This window comes from Chionomys nivalis, chromosome 4 (genome assembly GCF_950005125.1).
Source record: "Chionomys nivalis chromosome 4, mChiNiv1.1, whole genome shotgun sequence".
NCBI lineage: Eukaryota > Metazoa > Chordata > Mammalia > Rodentia > Cricetidae > Chionomys > Chionomys nivalis.
In genome coordinates, this window is record NC_080089.1 from 109,975,511 (window position 1) to 110,000,421 (window position 24,911).

The 24,911-nt window shown below is 42.1% G+C and overlaps 1 protein-coding gene across 24 annotated transcripts in view; it reads left to right on the forward strand.

The window, feature by feature from the left end:
• The window catches only part of Clasp2 (cytoplasmic linker associated protein 2), a 212,216-nt gene extending 206,408 nt beyond the window's left edge, over positions 1 to 5,808 (forward strand). For all 24 annotated transcript variants that reach the window (XM_057766225.1, XM_057766227.1, XM_057766233.1 and 21 more), the window contains 2 exons: positions 424 to 540; positions 4,087 to 5,808. In XM_057766225.1, coding sequence (XP_057622208.1) covers positions 424 to 540; positions 4,087 to 4,173 — 204 coding nt within the window. In that variant the 3' untranslated portion in view covers positions 4,174 to 5,808. The remainder of the gene's footprint in view (positions 1 to 423; positions 541 to 4,086) is intronic.
• Positions 5,809 to 24,911: the final 19,103 nt, after the last annotated feature.

Genomic DNA, 24,911 nt, shown 5'->3' on the forward strand with positions numbered 1-24,911 from the left:
GCATTCACACATAAGAGAAGTGCATTATCTAGACTGGGTTTATTGGAGAAGGTTACTTAAAGAGGGAGACATATGTGAACCCTTCTAGGCTATAGGAAGGCCTTGACTGCCAAATCACAGCATCTGGTAGTGAGGACATCTTCACTGCCTCGGGGCTACCTGTCAAAGGAGGATCTCTGGAAGTGTTTGCAAAGTGCATTGGGAAAGGGGCAGGTGCAGATCTGCCGCTTTTAAAGAAAGATGTGGTAAGAACATTGACAGATGGTAGAGTGTGGGGTGGGGTGGGGTGGAGAGGAAAGCTGTATCGTTCTGGCCTACAGAGTGGAAGTTGGCTCAGGTGAGAGTTCAGGTAAGAGCTCTCTTCTGTCCTTGAAGGTAGCCTTCTTAAACTGTCAGAGATACCAACATAACCTCTCTTCCTAGGGTTATGATAATTCAGAAAGCAGCGTCCGGAAAGCTTGTGTCTTCTGCCTGGTAGCTGTTCATGCGGTCATTGGTGATGAATTAAAGCCACATCTCAGTCAACTCACTGGCAGTAAAGTAAGTAGCACCAAAGCTCTCGGGGAGCAGCCATGACACGTTCTGAAAACTTAGTTCTGTGTGGTAGATGGCAGACTTGCTGCTCAGCTTTTAGTGATTAGTTCTCTGAGCTTTCACTTTGCCTCTATCCCTCCAGCTGCCTATTAGCTCCTTTTTGTTCCTAAGGACTGTGCTACAGTCACTAACAGCACAGAGATGAGATGGTCAGGAGGCTAGTGTGGGGCTGATACCTGGAGTTCCTGTTTATTTGGAACAGCTGACAGACTCCCACACTTACATCCTAACCCCCTCCCTAAGGGAGGACTAAATTTTTAGTGTTTTTGGTTTATTTTTACTCTTTGACTCTTTGGGGGCCTGCTGCCTAGCTCCCAAATAAATACATGGAGACTTATTCTTACTTATGAATGTACTGTGTTAGCTATTTCTATCCTGCCTACCTTTTGGCCTCTGTGCTTTTACTTCTCTATATACCTTTCTTTGCTTCTTACTCTGTGTCTTGCTGTGTAGCTGGGTGACTAGCTCCTGGCATCCTCCTCACTCTTTTCTCTGTTTTCTTCTCTCTCTCTCTCTCTCTCTCTCTCTCTCTCTCTCTCTCTCTCTCTCTCTTAGATTTCTGCTCCTATTTATTCTTTCTGCATGCCACACCCACTATCCTTTCTCCTGCCTAGCTCTTGGCCATTCAGCTCTTTATTAGACCAATCAGGTGTTTTAGGCGGGCAAAGTAACACAGCTTCACAGAGTCAAACAAATACAACATAAAAGATTGAACACATCTTTGAATCGTTAATCAAATGTTCCACAGCATAAACAAATATACCACATCTTCAACTAGTATTCCACAACATTTTAGTTAAGAACAGATTGTTGGCAGGTGGTGGTGACACACACCTTTAATTCCAGCACTCAGTAGTCAGAGGCAGGTAGATCTCTGTGTGTTCGAGTCCAGCCTCGTCTATACGGTGAGTTCCAGGACAGCCAGGGCTGTTACACAAAGAAACCCAGTCTCACAAAAAAACAAAATATAGATTGTAATTATTCACAAATTACTTTATATTTTCCAAAATGTGGAGCACTTGAAGTTTTTTAAAGATTCCCTTGAAAATTTGATTAAGACACCCTTCACACCTATGATCCTAGCGCCCAGGGGCTAAACAAGAATCACTTGCTTTATTTATGTATTTTTTGTCTGTCTTTAAGTTTCTTAATTTTGTGGGCCGGGCGGTGGTGGCGCACGCCTTTAATCCCAGCACTTGAGAGGCAGAGGCAGGCGGATCTCTGTGAATTCGAGACCAGCCTGGTCTACAAGAGCTAGTTCCAGGACAGGCTCCAAAACCACAGAGAAACCCTGTCTCGAAAAACACAAAAGAAAAAAAAAAAAAAGTTTCTTAATTTTTTGGTTTGTTTGTTTTCTGAGACAAAGTCTAGCGGGCCTGGAACTCAGAGATCCACCTGCCTCTGCCTCCAAGTGCTGGGATCACAGGTGTGCACCACCATGCCAAGTGTGTTTCTCATCTTTTTCTGGTGCCACTGCCGCACCTACAGGCGATGTGCCTGACACTGTAAGAAGGAAAGAAGAGCTCCTGTGAAAGGGAGACCTTGGGATTTTGAAGCTAGTTGGTCAGTAGCTGTACGATGGCATCTGCCAAAGGGCTTCTGGCCACGACTGCTACTGTCTTCTGCCAGGTCTTTAACTTATCTACTCTGTGGGAGGGCTGGCTCACGGCCACCTGCCCTGCACAGCTTTCTCTGTCCTGCCAAGAACTTTCCTGTTTTTAAACCTGCTATCATACCCGCCACCTTGGGGACTGCTGGAGTGCCCTCCACCAGCACTGCTCCCGTCATGGTCCTTAGTTTAATGGCTGCTGGCTATTATAATTCCAAGACTCATTAGAGTCACCACCACCATAATTACAGCAACCAGAACTTCATGGTCAGCACCATCATGGTTTTCTTATTGCGGTCCATCACTCTCATAGCCTCCTCTGTCCCTGTATCCAGTACCACTGATAGTGGTCACCATTACCTCTCGAATAACACCCGTGCTGCCACCTCCATCACTGTAGCTTCCTGTCCACTGAAATTTCCACCATGGCCAAAATTACCTGTTACCTCCAAAGTGTCCTCTACAACCCCTGAGTACCTAGCTCCACCCCCAGGACCTCTCTGTGACCAACAGACCGCCTCTCACAGAGGAAGGCCTTTGCGCTCACAGTTTGTACCCATTAGTATTTTTGAACACAATTTTTACCAACTATCTCATGATCATAATTCAGAAGAGCAAATTCTCTCCCTTTTCTATTCTATCCTAGCTTTATGGTTCAATCTTGCCATACTTTTTCAAGGTATGTGTGTCCCCCAGTTATTTTCTGCACCTGTCACACCACCCACATTTTCTAAACTGATAAGGGTCCCTAGGCTTTAAAGTCCTTTCTTTGGTTCCACTATCAACCTTGTGTAATTGAGTATACACTGCTGTCTCTACCTCTTAGCACAAGACTAAGTCACCAAAAAGAAGGGGGTGGGGGCTGGAACGTTTTGTTTGGCAGTCTCTTATTACCATCTGATCTGTCAAGATGTTTTTTTCTTAAACTATTGTCTGCGGTTCTGAAGCTTAGGACACCTGTAAACAGCTATTGCAGCTGCTCTGCTTCCTGTGGACCTTGACCTTCCATTTCAAGTTCTGAGAATCGCTACTTGGAGGCCAGTCTAGGGTACATAGCAAATTCCAGTCCAGACTAAACTATAGCTCAAGACTGTTTCCAAAAGCAGACAGGCAGACAATCAAATACTGGACTCCTCTCTTTCCAACTTTGTTCTTTTATTTTGTTCTGGTTTGGAAATGAGCAAGAAGACTGAATTTTCTGTGTTAAGATTCTGCTGTGCAAGCTGGCCTTGGGTTTGCATCAGGTCTTCTGTCATTGCCCCTGAGGGCTGGGGTTGCAGGTGTAGGCCACCACTCCTTTAGCTCCTCCTGTGGCTTTACTGTAATCCTGATTAACATGCAACTTTGACTTGGTATCGTAAACTAGAACTTTCTAGTTCATCCTTAAGACTTAAACAATTAGATAAAGGTTATTCGTCTTACTGGATTAATACTCCCGGAGCTTTGAAACTTGTTCTTATCTACAGGATGAGAATTAACTCTTAACAGCTGAATTATAGCTGAATGCAGCTAACTGGAAGCATTTACCTTCATTCAGAGTTTTCCCAACCCCAACAATTGTCATTACTGTGAGCAAATTTATATTTTAAGTTGCAAAATGACAAAGTAAAAATAGACATAAAGTGTAAGACATGTGTCTCAGTTGTAAAGAGCTTGCCTAACATGCTCAAAGCCCTGGGCTCAGACCCCAGCACCACATAAATTGATCATGATGGAAACAAAAGGGACAGCGTGACCATGGGAGACCTTATCTGTCTTTCAGATCCCATCTGTGTGTATATATATGATTTCTTAGTGAGATTATTGTTGTTGTTGTTGTTATTATTATTATTATTATTATTAGAGCAGTTTGTTCAAACAGTGCATGTGGCTTTGATCCACAGATGAAGCTGCTGAACCTTTACATCAAACGTGCACAGACGGGCTCTGCAGGAGCTGACCCTACTACTGATGTTTCTGGACAAAGTTAGTGCTGCAGGTGGAGCCTCCCAGGTCTCTGAGAAGGCAACTGCCCGCCCTCCTCAAGGAAAAGAAACTCTCAAGTACAGCTTTGGGGACTAAGCTACCCTTTCCCAGTTCTAGCTTTTTGTTTTGTTCCGTTTTGTATTTTCTGTAACAGAGGGTGTCCTCAGTCTGCATGTGACTTTATGATAGTTATTCCAAATTCAGGAAGAGCAGTATTAACATCAGTTGATCAGTAAAAAGTAATTTTTTAATCTAATTCACCATTTCACATGTTTGTACTTCTTTGTCTTCCCATTAACCTTTGCCAGTGTTATGATTGTATAAATTTTTTTTAAATGCTGGTTAAACAGGAATGCTTCAGGCTTTAAAAGTTTAACAGTCTAAACTTTTTATTTTGCCTTTGTTCAATTGCAGAAGAATATTTTTATTGCTACTTTTAGTTTTGTTCCGTATCATGTCCTATGCTAGAAATATTGACAATGATGTGAGACAAAGCAGGGCTACTTGGAACTCCAGCCAGACTCCGTTGATGTGGCGGTGGTACGTGTCATTAGCTGCGACTTCTTTGGGATGACCTCAAAGAATGTCCTAGAATCAGCCAGTTCTGTAAGACTGATGGTGTCTTTGGTTCTTGATCTTGCCACCTTTGTTCAAAGCCGTGCCCCTTCTCTGACCCCGTAAGAAAACTGCACCAAATTACCTGCCTGGGTTTCCATGGGAATTATTAAAATGGAAGGTTTTGTTGCAGAACTTTTTGGTTTATCTTTGTTGTGAATGATGCTTTTTGTTGTATTTATTAATATCAAATTCACTTATGAATAGACTTGATAATGAAAACAGATGAGAAAAATCAAGTGCATGTGTGTCTTTGACTGTCTTCTGTTTCTTAGTTGATAAACTAATTATTGCCATGGGAGTCAACTAGCACCTTTTTGTTGAATGATGGAACCTGGTTTCCTTTGACCATGAAATTGTCTTATGAAAACACTGATCCTGATGAGAGAGAAGATGGTGCCGAGGCTCTTGTACAATGGGCTCACACTTTCTACCTCCTCAGGGCTGACACTTTAACTGACCCGCTGCCTGTAGTGTCTTGGAAAACTACTTTAAGGTGATGTTTTGTTACCTTCTAACATTTTTTTTAAATCACTTCTGCTAAAGCTATTATTTTTATGTGCAGCCAGCTTTTAAATATTACCAGTTTGGGTAAAACACCAAATTAGGTAATTTGGAACCAGGATACTATTGATTTCTCATCTTGACCTTTTTTTTGTTTTGTTTTGTTTTTTGTTTTTTCTAATCTTCACATAAGGTGAATTTGACTGGAAAGCAAATGACTGTCAGGGAAGCAGTTTGCTATTGTTACAGAGTTATCTATACTTTGTTCAGCTGAAAAAAATGTAGAAATGTATGTAAAGAACTTAAGCCAAGAGAACTGGACGGACGATTGGTTGTAGACTGTTCCCTTCCTTTGTTTTTGTTCTGTTCTAGCAGCAAGGAAAAGATATCGCTCCATATCCTCCCCTACCTGTAACGGTTTTGTTTTTTGCTGTTAATGACATTGTGTATTTATAGTTCTATGCTTACTGTTGTGCATATACTGGCAATAAAACTGTACATAACATTACTTGAAAACCTTACGGTATAGCTCAGCTGTTTCTGTCTCACTGTAGCAATAGGTGTGGGTTCGTCTATAAACATGAAAGGTCTTGGACCAGTTATGTTCTCATGAATTTTATATGTGCATTTGAGTTGCAAAGATCAGGAACAATCTCCACAACCCAATATATGTAAGTACATGTGTCTTATAGCTCAAACATTGAACTCTGCTTAGTAATATTTTGTATTCAGAGATTTTTAGTGTATTTCATAATCATTTTGAATTAGTGTATTGATTTAATTTTGATCTCTGCTTTAAAATATTATTTTACTTACTGTTAACAACTGAGTAGATCGATTTAAAATTAATAATAGCATTGAAAAATTAGATCTAGCCCCTGTGTCTGACAGATAACCATACAAAGCTACTTTTTAAATGTCTTCAGCTGAAGAAATGGATCACAGCTGAGAGTGCTTGCTCTTTGTATGAGTAGGGTTCTCTGATAGAATGAATCTCTCCCTATATATATAGAAAGGAGATTTATTAGGTCCAGCTAATCCAACAGTGGCTGCCTATGAATGGATAGTCCCAAGAATCCAGTACTTGATCAGTCCACAGACTGGACATCTCAGCTGATTTTCAGTATATGCTGGAATCCTGAAGAAGTAGGCTTTAAAGCCAGTGAAGTATGGGGATTGCTCATGAGGCAAAGCAAGCGGCAAAGAGCAAAATCTTTCTTCTGCTTCCTTATATAGACGACCGGAGAAGGCGTGACCCAGGTTAGAGGCAGAACTTCCCACCTTAGAATGTCTTCACTTAGACTTAGAAATACTAGTAAAGAGGGGGCTGGAGAGATGGCTCAGAGGTTAAGAGCATTGCTTGCTCTTCCAAAGGTCCTGAGTTCAATTCCCAACAACTACATGGTGGCTCACAACCATCTGTAATGGGGTCGGGTGCTCTCTTCTGGCCTGCAGGCATACAGACAGAATATTGTATACATAATAAATAAATATTTTAAAAAAATAAATAAATAGAAGTTTACAGTGAAATTATAAATAAAAGAGAAAAAAAGAAATACTAGTAAAGAATATAAGGACGCAAAAATAATAAGACAGAAAAACAGAATAGTACTGGGAGGGAGTGAATACTGAAATTGACCGCATTTAATTTCCAGTTACTTAAAATATCCTGGCCACCAAAGGTAGGAGTAAGACAAAAAACTTTATTAATAGCCGGGCGGTGGTGGCGCACGCCTTTAATCCCAGCACTTGGGAGGCAGAGGCAGGCGGATCTCTGTGAGTTCGAGACCAGCCTGGTCTACAAGAGCTAGTTCCAGGACAGGCTCCAAAACCACAGAGAAACCCTGTCTCGAAAAACCAAAAAAAAAAAAAAAAAAAAAAAAAAAAAAACTTTATTAACATGATACAAAGAAATGAATGAACAGACCAGTTGAGGGTCATGGGCTACATCCATAGTTAAACATTCTGTTGCTAGAACTAAACAAGTCATGCTAGACAAAAAACATTCTGTAGGTAAACCACTCCCTGGGTGGAATCCCATGTTATCTTTCTCAAGGAACTGGAACCTTAGTTGGATCCTTAGACTTTTGCTTGAGGTAGAAACATACCTACTTCTCTATTCCTGAAATAAAAAGGTCTGGCTATTAACCACACTTGTTGACAATAATCTTGAGAGAACAGAACTCTCTGACCTAAATCTAGGTAAGACCTTTGTTTGAGGTAGAAACGCAATAACCTTGAAGGACTAGAGGTAAGTTCCAACTCTCTGACCTTTGATCAACACGGAAATAGGCTCATATTTCTGGGCTTCCACATTTTCTCCTTCAGCACATCCCATTCAGAAGTTTCAGGTTAACCCAAGGTGGGTTTGTAAAAGTTACTCTCATGAAAAATAGTGATTTGGGATTTTTGTTATTGTGGGTTTCATTACTGTTGTTTGGGTTGGGGTCATTTGGAGACTTTTGTGTTGTTGTTGTTTCCTATTTTAAAGACACAGTCTCATATAGCATGGGCAGCCTCAACCTTACTATATAGCTGAGAATGATCTTGATCTCCTGGGGATCAAGTCCAGAACTTCATGTATGCTAGGCAAACATTCTGCTAACATCCCCTGCTCCAGAATGGTGGGTTTTACTTAAAAACATTGCTATCAACTCCAGAGTCCACAGAAAGAAATAAAATTTCAAACAAAAGAAAGCATCAGAGGCTAGAGAATTTCCTTACGTGAGTTTTACGTCAGGTGAGCCACACAGTGCAGTAACCAAGGAAACCAGACAAAAACCTTTAGCGATGGCTGGCTAGTACTAAAAGTCTGAGAGTTGTCTGAGTACTACATGGCTACACTTGTGGGCAGTGTAATGATTCAGCCACACAACATGACTGACATTTCCAGGTTCCAGGGCCACGCATGTGCGGACAAGCCCTCAGGCAGAAGTACCTAAAGACCCTGGGAATCTTAAAGGACCCTGCCTAACTCACGTGCAGCATGGTTGCATCATCTATGTATGATGCAGCTGTGTGAGCCCTTGCGCGCATGTGTGAGCTCCATCTGCATATGATGTGACCACGCCATCCCCCAGTGTGCATGCGCTAGGCAGCTTTTTTTGTTTTGTTTTTTGAGACAGGGTTTTCCTGTAGTTTTGGAGCCTGTCCTGGAACTAGCTCTTGTAGACCAGGCTGGCCTCAAACTCAAAAAGATCTGTCTGTCTCTGTACTAGGCAACTTTTTTTTTGTTTGTTTTTTTGTTTTTTTTTGTTTTTCGAGACAGGGTTTCTCTGTGGCTTTGGAGCCTGTCCTGGAACTAGCTCTTGTAGACCAGGCTGGTCTCGAACTCACAGAGATCCGCCTACCTCTGCCTCCCAAGTGCTGGGATTAAAGGCGTGCACCACCACCGCCCGGCTCTAGGCAACTTTTAAAAGCTGGACACGCCATCTCTCTCTCTCTGCACACTGACCTTCACCAGACCTACCTGTACACCCTCCCCCAATAAATTATTAAGCGGGTTTGTTGCATGTTCCATGTTTCCTTCTCACTTGCGCCAGGTAATTTCATTGGTCCCGTGAGACTCAGATGACTCTCCTGCCGTGAGCCCCTCTCCCAGGGTCGGGATCTGAACCAGGTATTTTTTCCACAACAACCATAGGTTCCATCTGCCTCAGTGCGACCTCTACGCACACCATCAGCTTCAATTGGTGAGCTTCCCCATTCTGGTCAGCTTAACTGTTTCTCCAAACCTGAGAAATTGACTGTTGAGCTCCTGGCAATCTTCTGGTGTTCCTAGAAACGGGGGACAGCCCCCAACCTTGGCCTTCACAGATACATTTGAGCCCTTCACTGACGTTCCTCTCTGGATTGTTTCCCTTAGTTGAAATCGTGTTTGAACAACCTAGGGTCAGTCCTCTTGCAACTGGGGGCCCAGAGTCCCTCAGATTTTTCTTTCTCTTTTTTCCTTTTTCTTTTAACCCACTCATCAGTGGTCTCTGCCATGGCCTCTCTGGCTTCTGAGTCACCCCAACCGGAGCCACTCAGGCTTTAACACCCCGCCTGTAGGTCAAGGATGTTCTCCTACAAGCCCTGCAGTGTTTGCCACCTTCACACCCGCCTATAGAGGGGAGATGTCCCCCTATAAGCCTTGTATTGCCATTTTTGCGGGTTTTCACGGTTTCAGTTATGGGTAGCAAACCATCCAAGACCATCAATCCAGCCTCCCCTCTGGGATGCCTTTTAGAGTCCTGAAAACCCCAGGCCTTAATGCCCTACTTACAGATTCCCACACTTGTCCATCTTTGTTCAAAAAATGGCCTCCTTACAATTTAGATAACAATTTAAAGTGGCCTCCTAACAGCACCCTTGATCCCGATATTCTATGGGAGCTTTCTTTTTTAAAATTTTTTATTGATATTTATTGAGCTCTACATTTTTCTCTGCTCCCCTCTCTGCCTCTCCCCTTCAACCCTCCCCCAAGGTCCCCATGCTCCCAATTTACTGAGATCTTGTCTTTTTATACTTTCTACTTCTCTATGGGAGCTTTCTATAACTACTGTCAGTGTACAGGCAAATGGAAGGAATTTCCTTATATCTAAGCCTTTTACTATCTAAGCTCTAAGTCCCAGTCTTGTAATCTCACCTTTCATGATACCCATATGATCCTATCTAATAACCCACTTCCTGAAGAGTGCAGGTGAGTTTGGGAGCAGGCCAGACTACATGCAGACGAGATTCACCAAACACATACAACACACCCTCTGAGGGCAGAGGCAATCCCCAAGCAGCAACCACACTGGGATTATAACACCCCAGGTGGAATTTTAGCTAGGGACTGGTTTTTGACTTGCCTCTTGGCAGGTCTCCATAAGGCTTCCCTCAAGCCAATAAACTATATATAATAAACTCTCAGAAGTCATTCAAGATACAAAGGAAAATCTTGCATTTTGGGAATGCCTCACTAAAGCCCTGTTACAATATACTAACTTAGATCCAGAAACCACAGAAGGCAAACAGTTACTCATGACTCATTTTTTTTTCTCAGTGCTGCCCTGACATTAAGGCTAAACTTAGATGTTTGGAGAATGGCCCCTTAACCCCACAGGTGGAAGTCTTAGTGTTGGCTTTTAAGGTGTACCATGCAAGGAATGACAAAGCTCACAACCACCTCTGTCATATGCTAACCATGTCCCTCCAACTGGCCAAGGTGACAGACCGCTCGATCCGTACTGTCCATGCTGCTCCCTTAACCCCCCGGGGCTTGAGAACCACCAGGCCTGTGTTCCAAATGTGGTAGAACTGGTCTCTGGGCCCTAGCAGCATGCCCTAATCCTGATCTTGGTCCCAAAAGACCTTGTCCAAGGTGCAATAGGGAAGGACTTTGGAGAGTTGATTGTTCTCATGCACATCGTGGCATGGAGTCATCAAACCCAGAAAATTCCCAAGTTGACCTAGGTCTGGCCATGGATGAGTGAGGCTGCCAGGGCTCCTTTGACCCAACCACAACCATCATCTGTAACAAGGAGCCACGGGTAAACATCACAGTATCAGAACGAACCATCTCCTTTCTCTTGAATACCGGAGCCACATACTCGCTACTGAGAGAATTCTGGGGGCCTACCTCTCCTTCTTCTTTCCCTATTGTTGGGGTAGGAGGACTGCTTTATCTACCTCAGCTGACCCCACCACTTAACTGTGTTTTTAGAGTTATTTATCTCACTCATTCATTTTTAGTTATGGTGACCTGCCCCGTACCTCTTATGGGAAGAGATTTTTTAGCAAAAGTAGGAGCTTCCGTTTTGTTTGCTCCTTCCATTTACCTTACCCCAACTTGCCAACTTAAAGAAATGGAGTAGAAGACAAACATAAAATTGGAAGAAACTAATAAATCCCTCAAAGAAAACCAAGAAAAAACAATCAAACAGGTGAAGGAAACAATTCAAGACTTAAAATTAAAATAGAGGTAATAAAACATAAACCAAGGGAATTCTGGATATGGAAAATCTGGGCAAATGAACAGGAAATACAGAGGCAAGTATAACCAACAGAATACAAAAGATAGAAGAAAGAATCTCAGGTGCTGAAGATACTATAGAGGAAATATACTCATTGGTCAAAGAAAACATTAAATCCAACAAATTCTTAACACAAAACATCCAGGAAATCTGGGACACCATGAAAAGACCAAAGCTAAGAATAATAGGGGTAGTAGAGGGAGAAGAACTCCAGCTCAAAGGCACAGAAAATATATTCAACAAAGAAGAAAACTTTCCCAACCTAAAGAAGGATATCCCTATGAAGGTACAAGAAGCTTACAGAACACTGAATAGACTGGTTCAAAAAAAAAATCCCCTCGCCATATAATAATCAAAACACAAAAGATTTTAAGAGCTGCAAAGGAAAAAGTTCAAGTAACATATAAAGGTAAACCTATCAGAATTACACCCGGTTCTCAGTTGAAACCATGAAAGCCAGAAGGTCCTGGATAGATGTCCTGTAGACACTAAGAGACCACAGATGCAAGCCCAGGCTACTATACCCAGCAAAGCTTTCATTAACCATTGATGGAGAAAACAAGATATTCCACGATAAAAGCAGATTTAAACAATATGTATCCACAAACCCAGCCTTACAGAAAGTGCTAGAAGGAAATCCCCAGCCCAAGGAAGCTAACTGCACCCACAAAAACACAGGCATCTAGTAACACCCCCATTCGCATAACACAAAGAAGGGAAATACAAATACTACTACCGAAAAATAACCAGAATTAACAACCACTGGTCATTAGTATCACTTAATATCAATGAACTCAATTCACTTATAAAAAGACACAGACTAAGAGAATGGATATGAAAATAGGATCCAGCCTTCTGCTGTATATAAGAAATGCACCTCAGCCTCAAAGACAGACACTACCTCAGAGTAAAGGGTTGGGAAAAGGTTTTCCAATCAAATGGACCTAAGAAACACATGGGTGTAGTTATCCTAAGATTTAACAAAATTGATTTCAAACTAAAATCAGAAGAGATGGAGAAGAGCACTCTATACTCATAACAGGAACAAATTCATCAAGATGCAGTCTCAATCCTGAACATCTATGCCCCTAATACAAGAGCACCTATATATATAAAAGAAACATTACTAAAACTTAAATCACACATTAAACCCTACACACTAATAGTAAGAAACTTCAACACTCCACTCTCGCCAATGGACATTTCAACCAGACAGAAACTTAACAGAGAAATAAGAGAACTAACATATTTCATGAATCAAATGGACTTAACAGATAACTATAGAACATTCTACCCAAACACAAAAGAATATACCTTCTCAGCACCTCATGGAACCTTTTCTAAAATTGACCACATACTCGGTAACAAAGCAAATTTTCACAGATACAAAAAAAAAAAAAAAAAAAAAATTGGACTAACCCCCTGTGTCTTATTGGATCACCATGGATTAAAGTTAGAATTTAACAATAATACTACTCTCAGAAAGGCTACAAACTCATGGAAATTGAATGGTAAACTACTGAACCACCCCTGGGTCAAAGAAGAAATAAAGAAATTAAAGACTGGGGGCTGGAGAGATGGCTCAGAGATTAACAGCACTGGCTGCTCTTCCAGAGGTCCTGAGTTAAATTCCCAGCAACCACACGGTGGCTCACAACCATCTATGAGATCTGGTGCCCTCTTCTGGTGGCCAGGCGTACATGCAGACAGAACATTGTATACATAATAATAAATTTTTAAAAAAAGAAATTAAAGACTTCCTTGAATTCAACAAAAATGAAGGCACAACATAATCAAACCTATGGGACACCTTAAAAGCAGTGCTAAGAGGAAAGTTCATAGCACTAAGTGCCCACATAAAATGGAGAAAGCTCACATTAGAGACTTAACGGCACACCTGAAAGTTCTAGAACAAAAAGAAGCAGACTCAGGAGGAGTAGAAGACAGAAAATAATCATATTGAGGGCTGAAACAACAAAATAGAAGCAAAGAAAATAATACAAAAAAAATTAATGAAACAAAGAGTTGGTTCTTTGAGAAAATCAACAAGATAAGACCTTATCCAAACTTATCAAAAGGCAGAGAGAGAACATTTGAATTAACAAAATCAGAAATGAAAAGGGGGACATAACAACAGAAACTGAGGAAATTCAGAGAATCATTAGGTCATACAACAAAAACCTGTACTCCACAAAATTAGAAAATGTAAAAGAAATGGACAATTTTTTTAGACACTATATACCAAAATTAAATCAAGACCAGGTGAGCAATTTAAATTGGCATATAAACTGCAAGGAAATAGAAGCTGTCATCAAAAACCTCCCAACCAAAAAAAAGCCTAGGACCAGATGGTTTTAGTGCAAAATTCTACCAGAAGAAGAGCTAATTCCTATACTCCTCAAAGTGTTCCACATAATAGAAACAGAAGGGACATTGCCAAACTCTTTATGAGATCACAGTTACCCTGATACCAAAATCATACAACTACTCAACCAAGAAAGAGAATTACAGACCAATCTCACTCATGAACATGAATGCAAAATACTCATTAAAATACTGGCAAACCAAATCCAAGTACACATAAAAAAAAAATCATCCACCATGATCAAGTCAGCTTCATTCCAAAGATGCAGTTCTGATTTAACATACGAAAATCTATCAATGTAATCCATCATATAAATAAACTGAAAGAAAAAAAACCACATGATCATTTCATTAGATGCTGAAAAAGCATTTGACAAAATCCAACGCCCCTTCATGATAAAGGTCTTGGAGAGATCAGGGATACAAGGAACATATCTAAATATAATAAAAGCAATATACAAGCCAGGCGGTGGTGGCACGTGCCTTTAATCCCAGCACTTGGGAGGCAGAGAAAGGCGGATCTCTGTGGGTTCTAGGCCAGCCTAGTCTACAAGAGCTAGTTCCAGGACAGGAACCAAAAGCTACGGAGAAACCCTGTCTCGAAAAATCCAAAAAAATAAATAAATAAATAAAATAAAAGCAATATACAGCAAGCCGATAGCCAACATCAAATTAAATGGAGAGAAACTCAAAGCAATTCCACTAAAATCAGGAACAAGACAAGGCTGTCTACTCTCTCCATATCTCTTCAACATAGTTCTTGAAGTTTTAGCAATAAGACAACAAAAGGAGATTAAGGGGATTCAAATAGAAATGGAAGAAGTCAAACAAATGCAAATAAAAACAACTCTGAGATACCATCATACACCTGTCAGAATGGCTAAGATAAAAAACACCAATGATAGCTTATGGAGAGGATATGGAGTAAAGGGAACATTCATCCATTGCTGGTGGGAATGTAAACTTGTATAACCACTTTGGAAATCAGTATGGCGGTTTCTCAGAAAATTGGGAATCAACTTATCTCAGGATCCAGCAATACCACTCTTGGGCATATATACCCAAAGGATGCTCAATCATACTACAAAAGCATTTGTTCAACCATGTTTTAGCAGCATTATATGTAATAGCCAGAACCTGGAAACAACCTAGATGCCCCTCAACCAAAGAATGGATAAAGAAAATGTGGCAAGCCGGGCGGTGGTGGCGCACGCCTTTAATCCCAGCACTTGGGAGGCAGAGGCAGGCGGATCTCTGTGAGTTCGAGACCAGCCTGGTCTACAAGAGCTAGTTCCAGGACAGGCTCCAAAACCGCAGAGAAACCCTGTCTCGAAAAAACCAAAAAAAAAAAAAAAAAAAAAAAAAAAAAAAAAAAGAAAATGTGGCAAATTTACACACTAGGGTACTACTCAGTGGTAAAAAAAACAATGACATCTTAAATTTTGCATGCAAATGGATGGGATTAGAAAACACTATCCTGAGTGAGGTAACCCAGACCCAAAAAGATGAATATGGTATGTACTCACTCATAATTGGATATTATCTATAAACAAAGAACATTGAGCCTATAGTTCGTGATCCTAGAGGAGCTAAGTAATAAGGTGAAACCAAAGGAAAAATATATATATAGGCCCACCTGGAAATTGGAAATGGACAGGATTGACTGGCAGGGTTGGAAGAATGGGGGTGGAGGGAGACAGGAGAGTAGGAGGAGAAGAGGAGGGGTGAAGAGGGAGGGTAGAGGAGAACTTGAGGGAATGGGATGGTCGAAATGGAGGAAGGACAGAGATGAGAGCAAGGAGAGAGATATCTTGATTGAGGGAGCCATTATAGGGTTAGCAGAAACCTGACTCTAGAGAAATTCCCAGGAATCCAAAAGGATGACCCCACCTAGGACCCTGGGCAATAGAGAAGAAGGGGCCCAATCTTGACTTTCCCTGTAGTCAGACTGATGATTATCTTAAATATCACCATAGAGCCTTCATCCAGCAACTGATGGAGGCAGAGGCAGACACCTGCATTGGAGCACTGGACTGAGATTCCAAAAGTCCAGCTGAAGAGTGGAAGGAATGAGAATATGAGCAGAGGTCAAGACCGTGATGGGTTCACCCAGTGAAATAGTTTCCCTGAGCTAATGGGAACTCGCCAGCTCCAGCCAGACTGGGAAGGAGCAAGCATAGGACCAAACTAGTTCCTCTGAATGTGGTTAACAGTTGCATGGCTGGGGCAGACTGAGGGGCCACTAGCAGTGGCACCGGGATTTATCCCTACTGCAAGTGCTGGCTTTTTGGGATCCTGTCGCGGTCCCCCTCGGCCAGCAAGAAGGACGCAACACCACGCTGGAGCTCTTCCTGCTGCAGTTTTATTCAGGACCTTTTGACAATTGTAAAATCTCTCTCTCTCTCACTCACTCCCTCTCTCTCCTTCTCTCTCTTTTCCTCTCTCTCTTCCTCTCTCCCAAGGCAAACCTCTCCCAGCCCTTAAGTAGGCATGGGCTACCAATCCTGGATTGCCAGGTGGGCACTGCTCATAGGTCCACGCATATGCAAGCAGCTGACAATCATTGCGTGATAATAGCATAAGTCAGGCCTAGTTGATATTAGGAGTTGATTATTACAGAGAGCACTCGCTTTCGGGATCGTGGAGGGCGGGAGCCAGCACCATCAGGTGCGACTCCACGCAGCTCTCTACACATAGCCATCAGGTGTGACTCCACGCAGCTCTCTACAGGATCCTATTCTTTTTGGATGGATACCTTGCTCAGCCTAGATATAGTAGAGAGGGCCTTGAACCTTCTACAAGGCAATGTGCCTTACCCTCTCTGAGGATTAGATGGGGGAGGTAAACTCTGGGTCATTATCTGACTGAAGAGAGGTTGGGATTCCAAACTGGGGGATAATTTCTCAGAGAAGAACATCAGAAACTGTCTGGGCCTTCTTGTTAGTGGTGGGAAATGCTTCAATCCACCCAGACATGGTGTCTACCAAAACCAGGAGATATTTAACTCATCTGACTGTGGGCATATGAGTAAAATCAAGCTGCCAATGAGTTCCTGGAAGGGAGCCCCTGGCCTGGTGGGTGGGAAAAGAGAAGCTATGATATTTGGTCTTGTGTTCTGACTTTTGACAGATTTTACAAGAGGCAGTGATTAGGGAGAGACAGTGAGGGTAGATCAGAAGCTAAAGCCTGACCAAATAGGTGTGGGCTGTCTCAGAATCCCTGGGTAAGGATGGTCCAGGTGAGCAGTGTGGAGTGGTGAGTGTCAGGGTCAGTCAGGTGAAGGCAAAGATATTTTGAGATTGAGAGCTGAGAGGAATAGAGAAAAAAGCATCAAAAAGCATCCTTGAGATCTAGAACTGAGAAGTAGGAGGATCTTGGAGGGATAGTGGAAAGAAGCGTGTCAGGATGAAGAGGGACCACTGTGGAGTTAATGAGCCAGAGGTCTTGAAGCAGGCAATAGGTCCTGTTAGGTTTTTCTTTTTTTATTATCATTTTTTTTAAAAAAAAAATGCCAATCCAAGTTCCCAGTCCCTCCACATACCCTCCCATTCCATCCCCATCCAATCCTCAGAGAGGGCCAAGTTTGAGGGACTCTCTCATTGGATCCACCTGTCTCACCTTAAATCTTTTACTCTATTTATTGATTTATTTATTTATTATGTATACAGTATTCTGTCTGCATGTATGCCTGTAGGCCAGAAGAGGATACCAAGTTTCATTATGAATGGTTGTGAGCCACCATATGGTTGCTGGGAATTGAACTCAGGACCTCTAGGAAGAATAGCTAGTGCTCTTAACCTCTGAGCCATCTCTCCAGTCCCAAACCTTTTACTCTTCCAGTTCAAGGTACCCCTCATATATGGTAACTCAAACAGGGCCCTGCTCCCTTAAGTTCTAAAGGACACCAGGATCAGCCACTTTTTCTCCAGTTCCAGAAAAATAAAAGTTTCATCACCGCACTCAACCCTTCTGTGCCAAAAACTCCATATACTCTCCCTCTCCCTCTTTCTCCTAGATAGGAGAAACCTGGCTCTAGAGAAATTCCCAGGAATCCAAAAGGATGACCCCACCTAGGACCCTGGGCAATAGAGGAGAAGGGGCCCAATCTTGACTTGCCCTGTAGACAGACTGGTGATTATCTTAAATATTACCATAGAGCCTTCATCTATATCTCCAATATCATGCTTAAATTTCCAGGTAACCACTCAGCTGTTATTACAGGGACCGTCATTAAACATAGAGCCAGAGGTACAAGGATTGCTAAAAGCCCAGGTGGAAAGAAATGATAACGAGTTTGGGGACATTCACAGCCCCAGACTCCAAAAACTCACAAAACAGACTTTAACATAACAGGTTTATCACTGACTGCAGCAGTGTCTCCTGGATGTTAAGGTAATACCACGATGCTAAAGAAAACAAGTGCCTTAAGATTTGCTTCAGGCAAAACATTGAGGGATCTAATGTTTCCCCTTTCCAATATTTCCCCCTTCTTTTCCTCCCTCCTCCCTTCTATTCCAACACTATACCATTGTAATCATAAGCTTTTAATATGTCTGAAATCTATTTCTTTTCTAACATTTTTTCATAAGCTCCAGAGAGCCGATTGGACCTATCTAAATGAACCAGACTCGCCCCAAATAAGTATCATTTAATTCTTCCCTTATCACTCCTGGTCTTGGAAACCCCTGGTAAATTCCCTCCTCCACACCTCTGCCCAAAAAACCCTCTATCTATCTATCATCTTGGGACTCTCCTCCCTTAATCACCAGGATCTAAAATTTTTTCCAGACATAATTTTCTACCTTTACAGCATCTTATGAGGTCCAAGCTGTCAGCCAGCCAGTTCCACAGAGCCCAGAAAAAAAAAAACACAAAAGTGAGGCCCAGGTGGCGGAGGCACCGGCAGGCAGGCCTAGGCGGCGGAAGCACCGGCGCACAGACAGTTCCGACCGGCGGAGGCACCGGCAGGCAGGCCTAGGCGGCGGAAGCAACGGCGCGCAGGCAGGCCCGGGCAGCGGAGGCACCAGCACGCAGGCAAGTCCTGGCAGCAGAGGCACCGGCGTGCAGGCAGGCCCGGGTGGCGGAGGCAGTCAGGCAGTCAGGCCCGGCAGGAAGGCCTAGGCAGCGGAAGCACCGGCGCACAGACAGGCCCGGGCGGCGGAGGCACCGGCAGGCAGGCAAGTCCGGGCGGCAGAGGCACCGGTGTGCAGGCAGGCCCGGGTGGCGGAGGCACCGACAGTCAGGCCAGGCAGGCAGGCCTAGGCGGCGGAAGCACCGGCGCGCAGGTAGGCCCAGGAGGCGGAGGCACCGGCAGGCAGGCCTAGGCGGCGGAAACACCGGCGCACAGACAGTTCCGGGCGGCGGAGGCACCGGCAGGCAGGCCCGGGCGGCGGAGGCACTGGATACAGGATAGTGCGGGCAAGAAACAGTGAAGCCTGCACTGAGAACAGATTGCCCCGCTACAATTAAATCAAACCCAATAGATAGCATCAGTAAGAGGAGATGGGCAGACGCCAAGGCAAGAATTCACCCAACAATCTGAAAAACAACATGAAAACACCAGAACCCAATGATCTTACAACACAAGGACTTGAACACCCTATCACAGGAGAAGAGGAAAAAACTGACTTTTTGAAAGCAATAGAGTCCCTTAAACAACATGTAAAAAATGCCCTCATAGAAATGGATGAGAAGTATAACAAAAAGTTTGAAGAAATGAGTAAATACGTAAATGATACCCTGGGAAGCCAAGAAAAAACGATCAAACAGGTAATGGAAACAGTCCAAGAATTGAAAACTGAAATGGAAGCAAGGAAGAAAACACAAACTGAGGACCAGCTGGATATGGCAAATATAGGTCAACGAGCAGAGACTACAGAAACAAGCATAATCAATAGAATACAAGAGATAGAAGAAAGAATCTCAGATTCTGAAGACAACATAGAGAAAATAAACGGACTGATCAAAGAAAACACCAAAACCAACAAATTCTCATCACAAAACATTCAGGAAATATGGGACACAATAAAAAGGCCAAACCTAAGAATAATAGGGATAGAAGAAGGAGAAGAGGCACAGCTCAAAGGTCCAGAAAACATTTTTAACAAAATTATGGAAGAAAACTTCCCCAACATAAAGAAAGATATTCCTTTGAATATTCAAGAAGCATACAGAACACCAAACAGACTGGATCAAAAAAAAACGTCCCCTCGCCATATAATAATCAAAACACAAAATATACAGATTAAAGAAAGAATATTAAGAGCTGCAAAGGAAAAAGGCCAAGTAACTTATAAGGGTAAACCGATCAGACTTACACCTGATTTCTCTATGGAAACCATGAAAGCCAGAAGGTCCTGGATAGAGGTACTACAGAAACTAAGAGACCATGGATGCAAACCCAAACTACTATACCCAGCCAAGCTATCGTTCACTATCAATGGAGAAAACAAGACATTCCTGGATAAGAACAAATTTAAACAATACGTTGCCACAAATCCAGCCCTACAGAAAGTAATAGAAGGAAAATCACAACCCAAGGAATCCAACATTGCCAACACTGCCTACAATAACCCAGGCATCTAGCGACCCTTCAACAGCACAACTCAAAGAAGGGAGACACACAAACTCTTCTACCAAAAGCAGTAAGAATAACCGGAGTTAACAACCACTGGTCATTAATATCACTTAATATTAATGGTCTCAATTCACCAATAAAAAGGCACAGGCTAAGAGATTGGATACGAAAACAGGATCCAACAGTCTGCTGTTTGCAAGAAACTCATCTCAACCACAAAGACAGGCATCTACTCAGAGTAAAGGGTTGGGAAAAGGTTTTTCAAGCAAATGGTCCTAAGAAAAAAGCAGGTGTGGCCATACTAATTTCTAACAAAACTGACTTCAAACTAAAATCAATCAGAAGAGATCGACAGGGACACTTTATACTCATAACAGGAACGATTCAGCAGGATGAAGTCTCAATCCTGAATATCTATGCCCCTAATATAAAAGCACCCACTTATGTAAAAGAAATACTGCTAAAACTCAAGGCAGACATCAAATCACACACACTAGTAGTAGGAGACTTCAACACACCTCTCTCACCAATGGACAGGTCAATCAGACAGAAAACTAATAGAGAATTAAGAGAATTGTTGGAGGTAATGAATCAAATGGACTTAACAGACATCTATAGAACACTCCACCCAAATAGGAAAGAATACACCTTCTTCTCTGCAGCTCATGGAACCTTCTCGAAAATTGACCACATACTTGGAAACAAAGGAAACCTCCACAGATACAAAAAAATATCAGTGTCCACCTGTGTCTTATCAGATCACCACGGATTAAAGTTAGAAGCCACCAACAAACCAACCCCCAGAAAGCTGACAAACTCATGGAAACTGAACAGTCAACTACTGAACCACACCTGGGTCAAGGAAGAAATTAAGAAAGAAATTAAAGTCTTCCTTGAATTTAATGAAAACAAAGAGACAACATACTCAAACCTATGGGACACAATGAAAGCAGTGCTAAGAGGAAAGTTCATAGCACTAAGTGCCCACTTAAAGAAAACGGAGAAAGCATACATTGGGGACTTAACAGCACACCTGAAAGCTCTAGAAAAAAAAGAAGCAGACGCGCCCAGGAGGAGTAGAAGACTGGAAATAATCAAACTGAGGGCAGAAATCAACAAAATAGAAACACAGAAAACAGTCCAAAGAATCAATGAAACAAAAAGTTGGTTCTTGGAGAAAATCAACAAGATTGACAAACCCCTATCCAAACTAATTAAACGACAGAGAGAGAACACGCAAATAAATAAGATCAGAAATGAAAAGGGGGACATAACCACAGACACAGAGGAAATTCAGAGAATCATTAGATCTTACTACAAAAGCCTGTATGCCACAAAACTGGAAAATGCAAAAGAAATGGACACTTTTTTAGATAAGTACCATATACCAAACCTAAACCAAGACCAGGTGAACGATCTAAATAGACCTGTTAGTCGCGAAGAATTAGAAACAGTTATCAAAAATCTCCCTTCCAAAAAAAGCCCAGGGCCAGATGGTTTCAATGCAGAATTCTACCAGAACTTCCAAGAAGAGCTAATACCTATACTTCTTAATGTATTTCACAATATAGAAACAGAAGAGTCATTGCCAAATTCCTTTTATGAAGCTACAGTTACCCTAATACCAAAACCACACAAAGACCCAACCAAGAAAGAGAATTACAGGCCTATCTCACTCATGAACATCGACGCAAAAATTCTCAATAAAATACTGGCAAACCGAATCCAAGAACACATTAGAAAAGTTATCCATTATGATCAAGTAGGCTTCATTCCAGAGATGCAGGGCTGGTTCAACATACGCAAATCTATCAATGTAATCAACCATATAAATAAACTGAAAGAAAAAAACCATATGATCATTTCATTAGATGCTGAAAAAGCATTCGACAAAATACAACACTCCTTTATGATAAAGGTCTTGGAGAGATTAGGGATACAAGGGGCATACCTAAATATAATAAAAGCTATTTACAGCAAGCCGACAGCTAACATTAAATTAAATGGAGAAAAACTCAAAGCCATCCCACTAAAATCAGGAACACGACAAGGATGTCCACTCTCTCCATACCTCTTCAATATAGTGCTTGAAGTTCTAGCAATAGCAATAAGACAACATAAGGGGATCAAGGGGATCCGTATTGGAAAGGAAGAAGTTAAGCTTTCATTATTTGCAGATGATATGATAGTATACATAAGCGACCCCAAAAACTCTACCAAAGAACTCCTACAGCTGATAAACACCTTTGGTAATGTGGCAGGATACAAAATCAACTCCAAAAAATCAGTTGCCTTCCTATACACTAAGGATAAGGAAGCAGAGAGGGAAATCAGAGAAGCATCACCTTTCACGATAGCCACAAATAGCATAAAATACCTTGGGGTAACTCTGACCAAGGAAGTGAAAGATCTATTTGGCAAGAACTTTAAGTCTTTGAAGAAAGAAATTGAAGAGGACACCAGAAAATGGAAGGACCTCCCTTGCTCTTGGATTGGGAGGATCAACATAGTAAAAATGGCAATTCTACCAAAAGCAATCTATAGATTCAACGCAATCCCCATCAAAATCCCATCAAAATTCTTCACAGATCTGGAGAAGACAATAATCAACTTTATATGGAAAAACAAAACACCCAGGATAGCCAAAACAATCTTATACAATAAAGGATTGTCTGGAGGCATTACCATCCCTGACTTCAAACTCTATTACAGAGCTACAGTACTGAAAACGGCTTGGTACTGGCATAAAAACAGAGAAGTCGACCAATGGAATAGAATAGAAGACCCTGACTTTAGCCCACAAACCTATGAACACCTGATTTTCGATAAAGGAGCTAAAAGTATACAATGGAAAAAAGAGAGCATCTTCAACAAATTGTGCTGGCAAAACTGGAAGTCAATCTGTAGAAGAATGAAAATAGATCCATATATATCACCATGCACAAAACTCAAGTCCAAATGGATTAAAGACCTCAATATCAGTCCAAACACACTGAATCTGATAGAAGAGAAAGTGGGAAGTACTCTACAACACATGGGCACAGGAGAACACTTCCTACGTACAACCCCAGCAGCACAAACACTAAGGACATCATTGAATAAATGGGACCTCCTGAGACTGAGAAGCTTCTGTAAAGCAAAGGACACTGTCACTAAGACAGAAAGGCAACCCACTGACTGGGAGAAGATCTTCACCAACCCCGCAACTGACAAAGGTCTGATATCCAAAATATACAAAGAACTCAAGAAATTAGACCGTAAAAGGTTAATCAATCCAATTATAAAATGGGGCACTGAGCTGAACAGAGACTTTTCAACAGAAGAAGTTCAAATGGCCAAAAGTCACTTAAGATCATGCTCAACTTCCTTAGCAATCAGGGAAATGCAAATCAAGACAACATTAAGATACCATCTTACACCGGTCAGAATGGCTAAAATCAAAAACACCAATGATAGCCTCTGCTGGAGAGGTTGTGGAGAAAGGGGCACTCTCATCCATTGCTGGTGGGAATGCAAACTTGTGCAACCACTTTGGAAAGCAGTGTGGCGGTTTCTCAGGAAAGTCGGGTTCAACCTACCTCTTGACCCAGCAATACCACTATTGGGAATATACCCAAGAGATGCCCAAACATACAACAAAAGTATATGCTCAACTATGTTCATAGCAGCATTGTTTGTAATTGCCAGAACCTGGAAACAACCTAGATGTCCTTCAATGGAAGAATGGATGAAGAAAGTATGGAATATATACATATTAGAGTACTACTCAGCAGTAAAAAACAATGACTTCTTGAATTTTGCATACAAATGGACGGAAATTGAAAACACTATCCTGAGTGAGGTAAGCCAGACCCAAAAAGAGGAACATGGGATGTACTCACTCATATTTGGTTTCTAGCCATAAATAAAGGACATTGAGACTATAATTCGTGACTCTAGAGAAGCTAAATAAGAAGGTGAACCCAAAGAAAAACATATAAGCATCCCCCTGAATATTAACCTTCATCAGGCGATGAAAGAAGACAGAGACAGAGACCAACATTGGAGCACTGGACTGAAGTCTCACGATCCAAAGGAGGAGCAGAAGGAGAGTGAGCACAAGCAAGGAACTCAGGACGGCGAGGGGTGCACCCACACACTGAGGCAATGGGGATGATCTATCGGGAACTCACCAAGGCCAGCTGGCCGGGGACTGAAAAAGCATGGGACAAAAACGGTCTCGCTGAACATAATGGACAATGAGGACTACTGAGAACTGAAGAACAATGGCAATGGGTTCTTGATCCTATTGCATGTAATGGCTTTGTGGGAGCCCAGGTAGTTTGGATGCTCACCTTAATAGACCTGGACGGAGGTGGGTGGTCCTTGGACCTCCCACAGGGCAGAGAAACCTGCTTGCTCTTTGGGCTGAGGAGGAAGGAAGACTTGATTGGGGGAGGGGGAGGGAATGGGAGGTGGTGGCGGGGAAGAGGCAGAAATCTTTAATAATTAAATTAATTAATTAATAAAAAAAATCAGCAAGAAAAAAAAAAAAAAAAAACACAAAAGTAATCAGCCACCCCAGGACATGGTCAAGTATCTCAACTCTCCAATGCCCACAAAATCAGCAAAAAGCAGTCTCGAGAGACCCGATGATACCCATAAAATCAGCAGGAAGAAGTCATGAGAGACCTTACGATGTCCC